Source organism: Lipophrys pholis (assembly GCF_963383615.2).
Source record: "Lipophrys pholis genome assembly, chromosome: 18".
Lineage (NCBI taxonomy): Eukaryota > Metazoa > Chordata > Actinopteri > Blenniiformes > Blenniidae > Lipophrys > Lipophrys pholis.
Window position 1 is genome coordinate 26143888 of NC_137646.1, and position 14876 is coordinate 26158763.

The 14876-nt window shown below is 40.9% G+C and overlaps 1 protein-coding gene across 1 annotated transcript in view; it reads left to right on the forward strand.

The window, feature by feature from the left end:
• Positions 1–475: 475 nt before the first annotated feature.
• LOC308123572 (type II inositol 3,4-bisphosphate 4-phosphatase-like) overlaps positions 476–14876 on the forward strand; it is a 19776-nt gene continuing 5375 nt past the window's right edge. The window contains 11 exon segments of the mRNA XM_080486120.1: positions 476–563; positions 10694–10758; positions 12600–12735; positions 12885–12956; positions 13088–13128; positions 13130–13238; positions 13292–13450; positions 13541–13648; positions 14125–14144; positions 14146–14210; positions 14453–14611. Of these exon segments, the coding sequence (XP_080342246.1) occupies positions 12944–12956; positions 13088–13128; positions 13130–13238; positions 13292–13450; positions 13541–13648; positions 14125–14144; positions 14146–14210; positions 14453–14611 (674 nt within the window). The 5' untranslated portion in view covers positions 476–563; positions 10694–10758; positions 12600–12735; positions 12885–12943.

Sequence of the window (14876 nt, forward strand, 5' to 3'; positions counted from 1 at the left end):
TAAACTGTCACGCGACATCAAGTTCAAGTTTTATTGAAGAGAAAAATCAAAAGGCGCCTCTGACCGCTGATGACGTCATTGGAGACGTCACGTGTCTGTTCAGGTGAGGATGAAGATGAATCAAGATGAATGAGATGGTGATGATGATGATGATGATGATGATGAAGAAGATGATCATGGTGATGAAGTTAAATATGGTCATGATTAGAGGAGGAGGAGGAGGAAGAGCAGGAGGAGGAGGAGGAGCAGGAGGAGGAGGAAGAGGAGGAGGAAGGGCAGTCTCACTTTTGAGAAAAACACTAACCTAACTCAACTATGTGTGGTGTAGTTCTGCTCTGTGGCCACAAGAGGGAGTAGAAGGTGCTGATTTGTCTCCACTCCACCCGGGTAACACATACACACACACACACACACACACACACACACACACGGTGTGATGCTGTTGTGTAACACTTCCATCAGAGTTTAAAGGTTTGGTCGCCATAGCAACCAGAGCCAAAGTCCAAGTGTGTGAAGACGACAAAGACAGACAGGAAGTGAGGACACACCGGGACAATGCAGAGGTATATACACACACACACACACACACACACACACACACACACACACACACACACACACACACACACACACACACACACACACAAATTCCAGTTCATAGTTCCTCGTTGTCATGAAGTTCGAGAAAAACCTGTGTGTGTGTGTGTGTGTGTGTGTGTGTGTGTGTGTGTGTGTGTGTGTGTGTGTGTGTGTGTGTGTGTGTGTGTGTGTGTGTGTGTGTGTGTGTGTGTGAGAGAGATTAAAAAAATGGGAGTGAAATCAAGTGAGTGTTCAAATGCTACAATAATCCTCTTATGTATACTTTTTCAAACACACACACACACACAAACACACACACACACACACACACACAGTAAAATATTGCCGTCTTTCGGCCGGCCAGCGTTCCTCTAATCTCCATATTTCCCATGATGCATGTGGGCGTGCTTTTAATCTGAAGTCGGGGAGCGACACTCGGCCGGAGTGTGGTCGTCTCTTCTCCTTCTTCTTCTCCTTCTTCTTCCTCTTCTTCTTCTTCTTCTTCTCCTTCTTCTTCCTCTTCTTCTTCTTCCTCTTCTTCTCCTTCTGTCACGGCGTTGCGTTCAGAATCGGGGGGGGGGGGGGCGTTTTAATTTAAAATCCGTAAATCAGCACATTTTGTCAACAAATAATCTTTTTTTAAGATTTTTATTAAATATTGATTACAAGATTAAAAAACACAGTTGAACTTCGACGGTTTTCTATTTCTGTCCTTTTAACAACAATAAGAACTGGAAGTCAAAACTTAAAGGAAATAAGATCAAAGAACAAGAACAAAGAAGAAAGTTACTTTGATTTATTGATTTTTAAAATCTGAGCGATGGCGTCCTGCACCGACTGTCTCCGTCCACTGGGAGACAACGGCTCCTCTGCTGGACAGGTACAGTACTGCACCTCCGTGTGTGTGTGTGTGTGTGTGTGTGTGTGTGTGTGTGTGTGTGTGTGTGTGTGAGACTTAAAAATAAATAGATAAGTAAACCGGGTTCCCGAATGGGAGTGAGAATGCTGACTCAGCGTTTCCACGGCGACATTTTCAATTCAGAAGAGTCACTGAAAACGCAACTTTTTGAAAACACTTCGTCTCCCTGGAAATGGGGGAAGTGGGAGTTTTTGAAACTCGCTGCTCTTCGTTATTGAAACGGGACCTTCGTCTCATGGATGTTTATGGAGTATAAATTAGGCTTAAGACGTTTAATTAGTACTCGTAATGGTACTTGGTATCAACAAGGAGCTAAATGTTAGTACTCGGTATTGGTACTCAGTATCAGCAAGTAGCTAAAGGTCAATACTTGTATCAGTATTTGTATTGGCAAGTATCTAAAGATTAGTACTGGTATCAGTACTCGGTATCAGCAAGTAGCGAAAGGTTAGTACTCGGTATTGGTACTCGGTATCAGCAAGTATCTAAAGATTAGTACTGGTATCAGTACTCTGTATCAGCAAGTAGCTAAAAGTGAGTACTTGTATCGGTACTTGTATTGGCAAGTAGTTAAAGGTTAGTACTCGGTATTGGTACTCGGTATCGGCAAGTAGCTAAAGGTGAGTACTTGTTCTTGTACTCATCCTATACAAAAGTCGTATCGATGATTTGCTAATATTTTACACTGTGTAACAGTTTTTGTAATTTCAATAACTTTCTCTTCGTCACATTTGCGTCGTTAAACCGTTTTTTTTCCCATTTCGGTTATTTTAACTAATTTACTCATTTTAGCTGTTTTACTTTTCATAGCTGACTCAGCAGTTTTAGCTGATCTCGAGGATCCGCTCTTCACCGACGCAGCGTTTCCACCATGTTGGTTTTTCGCCCGTTTCCCGTCAGAGTTCCACCTCGGGAGCCATTTTGAAAAAAGAAGTATTTTCAGTGGCTCTGTGTACCTGACCAAATACACGATGAAGGTTTTGTGTAATCGTGAAAGAAAATCCTCTGAAAAGCTAAAAGAGCCTCGATCCAGTTGCGCCGTTTCAGTCTGGGTGGTTCTGACGTGTCGTGGCGAGGTTCACAGCGGAGGTCGTCGGTTCTGGGTTTTGGCGGGGATTAGCAGGTAATCTGGAAAGCCTCCTGTTTAATCCCACAACTGGACGAGGCCGACGAGCCGCGCGGTTTGTTAGCCAAACCTCCCGGCCGCGAGCGAGGAAATGTGGCAACCGGCGTTTCTCCACTTCCTGTTTCCTGTCTGCGGCCGGTTCTGGATCACAGCGGCTCAGAAGCTCTGCTGCCTTGCTCGTTGAGCAGCTGTAATCGGATTGTTCTTTATAGACCCTTTGAAACTGAACTGTCACATTCTGGGGCGTCGTACAAGGATGTTCCCAGATATTCTAGAGCTCTGACAAATTCTAGAACTCTAAACTAAAACTTTCTATAACTTTAAAACATCCTGGTACTCTAAAACATCTAGAACTTTAAAACAGCCTGGTACTCTAAAACATCTAGAACTTTAAAACATCCTGGTACTCTAAAACATCTAGAACTTTAAAACAGCCTGGTACTCTAAAACATCTAGAACTTTAAAACATCCTGGTACTCTAAAACATCTAGAACTTTAAAACAGCCTGGTACTCTAAAACATCTAGAACTTTAAAACATCCTGGTACTCTAAAACATTCTATAACTTTAAAACATCCTGGTACTCTAAAACTTTCTATAACTTTAAAACATCCTGGTACTCTAAAACATCTAGAACTTTAAAACATCCTGGTACTCTAAAACTTTCTATAACTTTAAAACAGCCTGGTACTCTAAAACATCTAGAACTTTAAAACAGCCTGGTACTCTAAAACTTTCTATAACTTTAAAACATCCTGGTACTCTAAAACATCTAGAACTTTAAAACATCCTGGTACTCTAAAACATCTAGAACTTTAAAACAGCCTGGTACTCTAAAACATCTAGAACTTTAAAACAGCCTGGTACTCTAAAACATCTAGAACTTTAAAACATCCTGGTACTCTAAAACATTCTATAACTTTAAAACATCCTGGTACTCTAAAACTTTCTATAACTTTAAAACAGCCTGGTACTCTAAAACATCTAGAACTTTAAAACAGCCTGGTACTCTAAAACATCTAGAACTTTAAAACAGCCTGGTACTCTATAAGTATCTATAACTTTAAAACATCCTGGTACTCTAAAACATCTAGAACTTTAAAACATCCTGGTACTCTAAAACATCTAGAACTTTAAAACAGCCTGGTACTCTAAAACATCTAGAACTTTAAAACATCCTGGTACTCTAAAACTTTCTATAACTTTAAAACATCCTGGTACTCTAAAACTTTCTATAACTTTAAAACATCCTGGTACTCTAAAACATCTAGAACTTTAAAACAGCCTGGTACTCTAAAACTTTCTATAACTTTAAAACATCCTGGTACTCTAAAACATCTATAACTTTAAAACATCCTGGTACTCTAAAACATCTAGAACTTTAAAACATCCTGGTACTCTAAAACATCTATAACTTTAAAACATCCTGGTACTCTAAAACATCTAGAACTTTAAAACATCCTGGTACTCTAAAACATCTAGAACTTTAAAACAGCCTGGTACTCTAAAACATCTAGAACTTTAAAACAGCCTGGTACTCTAAAACATCTAGAACTTTAAAACATCCTTGTACTCTAAAACATCTATAACTTTAAAACATCCTGGTACTCTAAAACATCTAGAACTTTAAAACATCCTGGTACTCTAAAACATCTAGAACTTTAAAACAGCCTGGTACTCTAAAACATCTAGAACTTTAAAACATCCTGGTACTCTAAAACATTCTATAACTTTAAAACATCCTGGTACTCTAAAACTTTCTAGAACTTTAAAACATCCTGGTACTCTAAAACATCTAGAACTTTAAAACATCCTGGTACTCTAAAACATCTAGAACTTTAAAACATCCTGGTACTCTAAAACTTTCTATAACTTTAAAACAGCCTGGTACTCTAAAACATCTAGAACTTTAAAACAGCCTGGTACTCTAAAACTTTCTATAACTTTAAAACATCCTGGTACTCTAAAACATCTATAACTTTAAAACATCCTGGTACTCTAAAACATCTAGAACTTTAAAACATCCTGGTACTCTAAAACATCTAGAACTTTAAAACAGCCTGGTACTCTAAAACATCTAGAACTTTAAAACAGCCTGGTACTCTAAAACATCTAGAACTTTAAAACATCCTGGTACTCTAAAACATCTATAACTTTAAAACATCCTTGTACTCTAAAACATCTATAACTTTAAAACATCCTGGTACTCTAAAACATCTAGAACTTTAAAACATCCTGGTACTCTAAAACATCTAGAACTTTAAAACAGCCTGGTACTCTAAAACATCTAGAACTTTAAAACATCCTGGTACTCTAAAACATTCTATAACTTTAAAACATCCTGGTACTCTAAAACTTTCTATAACTTTAAAACAGCCTGGTACTCTAAAACATCTAGAACTTTAAAACAGCCTGGTACTCTAAAACATCTAGAACTTTAAAACAGCCTGGTACTCTAAAACTTTCTATAACTTTAAAACATCCTGGTACTCTAAAACATCTAGAACTTTAAAACATCCTGGTACTCTAAAACTTTCTATAACTTTAAAACAGCCTGGTACTCTAAAACTTTCTATAACTTTAAAACAGCCTGGTACTCTAAGTATCTATAACTTTAAAACATCCTGGTACTCTAAAACATCTAGAACTTTAAAACATCCTGGTACTCTAAAACATCTAGAACTTTAAAACAGCCTGGTACTCTAAAACATCTAGAACTTTAAAACATCCTGGTACTCTAAAACATCTAGAACTTTAAAACAGCCTGGTACTCTAAAACATCTAGAACTTTAAAACATCCTGGTACTCTAAAACATTCTATAACTTTAAAACATCCTGGTACTCTAAAACTTTCTATAACTTTAAAACATCCTGGTACTCTAAAACATCTAGAACTTTAAAACATCCTGGTACTCTAAAACTTTCTATAACTTTAAAACAGCCTGGTACTCTAAAACATCTAGAACTTTAAAACAGCCTGGTACTCTAAAACTTTCTATAACTTTAAAACATCCTGGTACTCTAAAACATCTATAACTTTAAAACATCCTGGTACTCTAAAACATCTAGAACTTTAAAACATCCTGGTACTCTAAAACATCTAGAACTTTAAAACAGCCTGGTACTCTAAAACATCTATAACTTTAAAACAGCCTGGTACTCTAAAACATCTAGAACTTTAAAACATCCTGGTACTCTAAAACATTCTATAACTTTAAAACATCCTGGTACTCTAAAACTTTCTATAACTTTAAAACAGCCTGGTACTCTAAAACATCTAGAACTTTAAAACAGCCTGGTACTCTAAAACATCTAGAACTTTAAAACAGCCTGGTACTCTATAAGTATCTATAACTTTAAAACATCCTGGTACTCTAAAACATCTAGAACTTTAAAACATCCTGGTACTCTAAAACATCTAGAACTTTAAAACAGCCTGGTACTCTAAAACATCTAGAACTTTAAAACATCCTGGTACTCTAAAACTTTCTATAACTTTAAAACATCCTGGTACTCTAAAACTTTCTATAACTTTAAAACATCCTGGTACTCTAAAACATCTAGAACTTTAAAACAGCCTGGTACTCTAAAACTTTCTATAACTTTAAAACATCCTGGTACTCTAAAACATCTATAACTTTAAAACATCCTGGTACTCTAAAACATCTAGAACTTTAAAACATCCTGGTACTCTAAAACATCTAGAACTTTAAAACATCCTGGTACTCTAAAACATCTAGAACTTTAAAACATCCTGGTACTCTAAAACATCTAGAACTTTAAAACAGCCTGGTACTCTAAAACATCTAGAACTTTAAAACAGCCTGGTACTCTAAAACATCTAGAACTTTAAAACATCCTTGTACTCTAAAACATCTATAACTTTAAAACATCCTGGTACTCTAAAACATCTAGAACTTTAAAACATCCTGGTACTCTAAAACATCTAGAACTTTAAAACAGCCTGGTACTCTAAAACATCTAGAACTTTAAAACATCCTGGTACTCTAAAACATTCTATAACTTTAAAACATCCTGGTACTCTAAAACTTTCTATAACTTTAAAACATCCTGGTACTCTAAAACATCTAGAACTTTAAAACATCCTGGTACTCTAAAACTTTCTATAACTTTAAAACAGCCTGGTACTCTAAAACATCTAGAACTTTAAAACAGCCTGGTACTCTAAAACTTTCTATAACTTTAAAACATCCTGGTACTCTAAAACATCTAGAACTTTAAAACATCCTGGTACTCTAAAACATCTAGAACTTTAAAACAGCCTGGTACTCTAAAACATCTAGAACTTTAAAACAGCCTGGTACTCTAAAACATCTAGAACTTTAAAACATCCTGGTACTCTAAAACATCTATAACTTTAAAACATCCTTGTACTCTAAAACATCTATAACTTTAAAACATCCTGGTACTCTAAAACATCTAGAACTTTAAAACATCCTGGTACTCTAAAACATCTAGAACTTTAAAACAGCCTGGTACTCTAAAACATCTAGAACTTTAAAACATCCTGGTACTCTAAAACATTCTATAACTTTAAAACATCCTGGTACTCTAAAACTTTCTATAACTTTAAAACATCCTGGTACTCTAAAACATCTAGAACTTTAAAACATCCTGGTACTCTAAAACTTTCTATAACTTTAAAACAGCCTGGTACTCTAAAACATCTAGAACTTTAAAACAGCCTGGTACTCTAAAACTTTCTATAACTTTAAAACATCCTGGTACTCTAAAACATCTAGAACTTTAAAACATCCTGGTACTCTAAAACATCTAGAACTTTAAAACAGCCTGGTACTCTAAAACATCTAGAACTTTAAAACAGCCTGGTACTCTAAAACATCTAGAACTTTAAAACATCCTGGTACTCTAAAACATCTATAACTTTAAAACATCCTTGTACTCTAAAACATCTATAACTTTAAAACATCCTGGTACTCTAAAACATCTAGAACTTTAAAACATCCTGGTACTCTAAAACATCTAGAACTTTAAAACAGCCTGGTACTCTAAAACATCTAGAACTTTAAAACATCCTGGTACTCTAAAACATTCTATAACTTTAAAACATCCTGGTACTCTAAAACATCTAGAACTTTAAAACAGCCTGGTACTCTAAAACATCTAGAACTTTAAAACATCCTGGTACTCTAAAACTTTCTATAACTTTAAAACATCCTGGTACTCTAAAACTTTCTATAACTTTAAAACAGCCTGGTACTCTAAGTATCTATAACTTTAAAACATCCTGGTACTCTAAAACATCTAGAACTTTAAAACATCCTGGTACTCTAAAACATCTAGAACTTTAAAACAGCCTGGTACTCTAAAACATCTAGAACTTTAAAACATCCTGGTACTCTAAAACATCTAGAACTTTAAAACAGCCTGGTACTCTAAAACTTTCTATAACTTTAAAACAGCCTGGTACTCTAAAACATCCTGGTACTCTAAAACTTTCTATAACTTTAAAACATCCTGGTACTCTAAAACTTTCTATAACTTTAAAACAGCCTGGTACTCTAAAACATCCTGGTACTCTAAAACTTTCTATAACTTTAAAACATCCTGGTACTCTAAAACATCTAGAACTTTAAAACATCCTGGTACTCTAAAACATCTAGAACTTTAAAACAGCCTGGTACTCTAAAACATCTAGAACTTTAAAACAGCCTGGTACTCTAAAACATCTAGAACTTTAAAACATCCTGGTACTCTAAAACTTTCTATAACTTTAAAACATCCTGGTACTCTAAAACATCTATAACTTTAAAACATCCTGGTACTCTAAAACATCTATAACTTTAAAACATCCTGGTACTCTAAAACATCTAGAACTTTAAAACATCCTGGTACTCTAAAACATCTAGAACTTTAAAACAGCCTGGTACTCTAAAACATCTAGAACTTTAAAACATCCTGGTACTCTAAAACATTCTATAACTTTAAAACATCCTGGTACTCTAAAACTTTCTATAACTTTAAAACAGCCTGGTACTCTAAAACATCTAGAACTTTAAAACAGCCTGGTACTCTAAAACATCTAGAACTTTAAAACATCCTGGTACTCTAAAACCTTCTATAACTTTAAAACATCCTGGTACTCTAAAACATCTATAACTTTAAAACATCCTGGTACTCTAAAACATCTAGAACTTTAAAACATCCTGGTACTCTAAAACATCTAGAACTTTAAAACATCCTGGTACTCTAAAACATCTAGAACTTTAAAACAGCCTGGTACTCTAAAACATCTAGAACTTTAAAACATCCTGGTACTCTAAAACATTCTATAACTTTAAAACATCCTGGTACTCTAAAACTTTCTATAACTTTAAAACAGCCTGGTACTCTAAAACATCTAGAACTTTAAAACATCCTGGTACTCTAAAACTTTCTATAACTTTAAAACATCCTGGTACTCTAAAACATCTATAACTTTAAAACATGTTGGTACTCTAAAACATCTAGAACTTTAAAACATCCTGGTACTCTAAAACATTCTATAACTTTAAAACATCCTGGTACTCTAAAACTTTCTATAACTTTAAAACAGCCTGGTACTCTAAAACATCTATAACTTTAAAACATCCTGGTACTCTAAAACTTTCTATAACTTTAAAACATCCTGGTACTCTAAAACATCTATAACTTTAAAACATCCTGGTACTCTAAAACATCTAGAACTTTAAAACAGCCTGGTACTCTAAAACATCTAGAACTTTAAAACATCCTGGTACTCTAAAACATCTAGAACTTTAAAACATCCTGGTACTCTAAAACATCTAGAACTTTAAAACAGCCTGGTACTCTAAAACATCTAGAACTTTAAAACATCCTGGTACTCTAAAACTTTCTATAACTTTAAAACAGCCTGGTACTCTAAAACTTTCTATAACTTTAAAACATCCTGGTACTCTAAAACTTTCTATAACTTTAAAACATCCTGGTACTCTAAAACATCTAGAACTTTAAAACATCCTGGTACTCTAAAACTTTCTATAACTTTAAAACATCCTGGTACTCTAAAACTTTCTATAACTTTAAAACAGCCTGGTACTCTAAAACTTTCTATAACTTTAAAACATCCTGGTACTCTAAAACATCTAGAACTTTAAAACATCCTGGTACTCTAAAACTTTCTATAACTTTAAAACATCCTGGTACTCTAAAACTTTCTATAACTTTAAAACAGCTTGGTACTCTAAACCTTTCTATAACTTTAAAACAGCCTGGTACTCTAAAACATCTAGAACTTTAAAACATCCTGGTACTCTAAAACATCTAGAACTTCAAAACATCCTGGTACTCTAAAACATTCTAGACCTTTAAAATATCCTGGTACTCTAAAACATTCTAGACCTTTAAAATATCCTGGTACTCTAAAACATCTAGAACTTTAAAACATCCTGGTACTCTAAAACATCTAGAACTTCAAAACATCCTGGTACTCTAAAACATTCTAGACCTTTAAAATATCCTGGTACTCTAAAACATCTATAACTTTAAAACATCCTGGTACTCTAAAACTTTCTAGAACTCCAACAAATTCCAGAAGGCTGAACATTTTAAAAAATGCTGGGAGGTTCTAGAACTCTAAATTAATGCAGAACATTAAAACATTCTAGAACTCTGACACATAGAAGAACTTTTGAAAAACTCTAGAATGAAACTGAAACATTTTAAAACTCAGGGAGATTCTAGAACTCTAAATGAATCCAGAACCTTTCAGAACACTCCGGAGCACTCACACGTTCTACCGCTCTGAAACATTCTCTGACGTCTTGTGGAACTCCAGAACATTCTGCAACTTTCAAACATTCTAGAACCGAGAAATCACACTTTTTGTTTAGTTGTCTGTGTGTGTGTGTGTGTGTGTGTGTGTGTGTGTGTGTGTGTGTGTGTGTGTGTGTGTGTGTGTGTGTGTGTGTGTGTGTGTGTGTGTGTGTGTGTGTGTGTGTGTGTGTGATAAAGGAAGTAGTCACAAAGTACACACACACACACACACACACACACAGTGTTTTGAACGGTGTTCTCTGTGTTTCTTAGAGGAACTTCCTCGGCTTCACTTCTTTCTCTCTGCTGAAGTCGAAGGAGCGTCACGCTTCCGTCAGGTAAACCGTCACACTCCTCTTCATCAGTGGCTCCCGCTCCTCTTCATCAGTGGCGGGACGCTCACACTCGTCTCCGAACGCCAGCCGGTCGGTTCAGGCCTCCTCTGATTGGCTGTTGCTGGGATACCTGCAGCCACAGGAGGAAGTGAGAGGTTAGCCTGTGGCTACGCCCACCTCCTGCACAGAGGACAGGAAGGGACGAGGTTCTTCCTGTTTTACCGTTAGAAAGAGAAAGAGAGAGAGAGAGAGAGAGAGAGAGAGGGAGGGAGAGAGAGCGCGGCATGACGAGGGAGAGAGACTGAAACGTAGACGAGAGGAGGCGCAGGTGTCGAACTGCAGGTGTGTCTGTGTGTGTCGTGGTGTGTTCAGGTGTCTCTCTGTTGACGTGGTGTGTTCAGGTGTCTCTCTGTTGACGTGGTGTGTTCAGGTGTCTCTGTTGACATGGTGTGTTCAGGTGTCTCTCTGTTGACGTGGTGTTTTCAGGTGTCTCTGTTGACGTGGTGTGTTCAGGTGTCTGTTGACGTGGTGTGTTCAGGTGTCTGTTGACGTGGTGTGTTCAGGTGTCTCTCTGTTGACGTGGTGTGTTCAGGTGTCTTTCTGTTGACGTGGTGTGTTCAGGTGTCTCTCTGTTGACGTGGTGTGTTCAGGTGTCTCTGTTGACGTGGTGTGTTCAGGTGTCTTTCTGTTGACGTGGTGTGTTCAGGTGTCTTTCTGTTGACATGGTGTGTTCAGGTGTCACTGTTGACGTGGTGCGTTCAGGTGTCTCTCTGTTGACGTGGTGCGTTCAGGTGTCTTTATGTTGATGTGGTGTGTTCAGGTGTCTTTATGTTGACGTGGTGTGTTCAGGTGTCTCTGTTGACGTGGTGTGTTCAGGTGTCTCTCTGTTGACGTGGTGTGTTCAGGTGTCTCTCTGTTGACGTGGTGTGTTCAGGTGTCTCTGTTGACGTGGTGTGTTCAGGTGTCTCTGTTGACGTGGTGCGTTCAGGTGTCTCTCTGTTGACGTGGTGCGTTCAGGTGTCTTTATGTTGATGTGGTGTGTTCAGGTGTCTTTATGTTGACGTGGTGTGTTCAGGTGTCTCTGTTGACGTGGTGTGTTCAGGTGTCTTTCTGTTGACATGGTGTGTTCAGGTGTCTCTGACGTGGTGCGTTCAGGTGTCTCTGTTGACTTGGTGCGTTCAGTTGTCTCTCTGTTGACGTGGTGCGTTCAGGTGTCTTTATGTTGACGTGGTGTGTTCAGGTGTCTCTGTTGACGTGGTGCGTTCAGGTGTCTCTGACGTGTGTTCAGGTGTCTCTGTTGACGCGGTGCGTTCAGGTGTCTCTGACGTGTGTTCAGGTGTCTCTGTTGACGCGGTGTGTTCAGGTGTCTCTGTTGACGTGGTGCGTTCAAGTGTCTCTGACGTGTGTTCAGGTGTCTCTGTTGACGCGGTGTGTTCAGGTGTCTCTGTTGACGTGGTGCGTTCAAGTGTCTCTGACGTGTGTTCAGGTGTCTCTGTTGACGCGGTGCGTTCAGGTGTCTCTGTAACGTGGTGCGTTCAGGTGTCTTTCTGTTGACGTGGTGTGTTCAGGTGTCTCTGTAACGTGGTGCGTTCAGGTGTCTCTGACGTGGTGCGTTCAGGTGTCTCTGACGTGGTGCGTTCAGGTGTCTCTGTAACGTTGGAGGCTTGTTTACATGACGACGATGATCAGAGCCTCTGAAGTTGCAACTTTTCAAAAATGCTGCGTCTCCATGGAAACGGGAACATTGTGGGTTTTGAAGAAGGCCTAATGACTGAGGCTCCCCGAGCCGCCGGCTGCTCCCCTCTGCTTCTGTCCCGACACGTCTGACTTCCTCATACCTGCAGTGAAAGAATGTCAGAGCTGAGGGGCGAGGAGGCGGAGCCAGGAGGCGCCACGGCGCCGACACCACCTGTGTCCTCCATCGGGACGATGGACGGAGGGATGGAGGAGACGGAGGACAGAACTCCCTCTGAACACGAGGTACGATGTCACAGTGGAGGAGCTGGAGAGTTTAGGACCTGAACTGACCTGAACTGACCTGAACCTCCTCTTCCTCCTCCTCCTCTTCCTCCTTCCTCCTCCTCCTCCTCTTCCTCCTCCTCCTCCTCTTCCTCCTCCTCCTCCAGCAGAGCTCCTCCGTCCTGTGTGACAGCCTCCATAGCTCCGCCCACCTTGCTGAAAACAGCCCATGATGCGAGCTGGTGAGCACACACACACACACACGCACGCACGCACGCACGCAAACGTGCAGACAGGAAGGACGCAGTGATACAGTGTGTGTGTGTGTGTGTGTGTGTGTGTGTGTGTGTGTGTGTGTGTGTGTGTGTGCAGTTGCTGTGTGCCCAGGTGTGTAAGGTGTACAGGTTTCGAACCGGGAGACCGCCGCTGGCTGCTGGTACGGGAGCAGATGTCGGAGACGCCGCTCTCCTTCTCGTTACCCAGGCAGCTACTGAGAGCGCGCTCAGACGCGAGCACGCGCGCAGGTAAACCCCGCGGCGTCCCCGTGGCGTCCCCGTGGCGTGGCGTGATGTCACAGAGGGCCGCCTTCGTTTCCTCCCCTCCAGGGTCCAGGAGCTGACGGAGCTCGGTGACCTTTCACCTCACCTGGACGGACTCCGCCGTGATGTCACACGACGCTGTGAGCACCTGAGCAGGTGCTACCAGGAAACACTGGAGGAGCTGGACACACTGTCAGGTCAGAGCTCGCACACACACACACACACACCACACACACACACACACACACACACACACACACACACACTCGGTGTGACTCGTGTTTCAGACTCGCCGTGTTTCAAGTCGAGCAGCAGCAAGACGGACCGACATCTCCAGTTTGTCCCGACGAACCTTCATGTCCAGAGGATGGAGGCGACCAGCCCCCCCAGTCCAGGTGTGTGTGTGTGTGTGTGGTGTGTGTGTGTGTGTGTGTGTGTGTGTGTGTGTGTGTGTGTGTGTGTGTGTGAAGGCGACCAGCTCAGGTGTGTGTGTGTGTGTGTGTGTGTGTGTGTGTGTGTGTGTGTGTGTGTGTGTGTGTGTGTGTGTGTGGGAAGGCGACCAGCTCAGGTGTGTGTGTGTGTGTGTGTGTGTGTGTGTGTGTGTGTGTGTGTGTGTGTGTGTGTGTGTGTGTGTGTGTGTGTGTGTTGTGTGTGTGTGTGTGTGTGTGTGTGTGTGAAGGCGACCAGCTCAGGTGTGTGTGTGTGTGTGTGTGTGTGTGTGTGTGTGTGTGTGTGTGTGTGTGTGTGTGTGTGTGTGTGTGGGGAAGGCGACCAGCTCAGTGTGTGTGTGTGTGTGTGTGTGTGTGTGTGTGTGTGTGTGTGTGTGTGGAAGGCGACCAGCTCAGGTGTGTGTGTGTGTGTGTGTGTCCAGGGGTCTGGTATGAGGTCAGTCACATTCGGAGCTCCAGCTGATCATCACCAGAACTTCAAACATGGAGGACTGAGGAGACTGCTGAGGCAAACAGCCTGACCACACACATTGGTATGTTCTCCTCCTCCTCCTCCTGCTCCTCCTCCTCCTGCTCCTCCTCTTCCTGCTCTTCCTCCTCCTGCTCCTCTTCCTCCTCCTCCTCCTCCTCCTGCTCCTCCTCTTCCTGCTCCTCCTCCTCCTCTTCCTCCTCCTGCTCCTCCTCCTCCTCTTCCTCCTCCTCCTCCTCCTCCTCTTCCTCCTCCTCCTCAGTCTCTGGTTCTCCTCTCAGTGTCTCCTACTCGTCAGAGGAGGTAATCAGAGCTCAGGATGTCCTGCGCAGCGTCGCCCGCTGCCAGCCGCTGGTCTTCGGCCTGTCGGAGGAGCTGCTCGCCGTGTCGCTGCAGGAGGACGCCGCCCGGCTGCAGGAGGCGCTGAAAGCACTGACTCAGCAGGTGAGGAGGCGCTAGACACCATGACTCAGCAGGTGAGGAGGTGCTGGACGTCATGACTCAGCAGGTGAGGAGGCGCTAGACGTCATGTTTCAGCAGGTGAGGAGGTGCTAGACACCATGACTCAGCAGGTGAGGAGGTGCTGGACGTCATGACTCAGCAGGAGAGGAGGCGCTAGACGTCATGACTCAGGAGGTGAGGAGGTGCTAGACGTCATGACTCAGCAGGTGAGGAGGCGCTGGACGTCATGACTCAGCAAGTGAG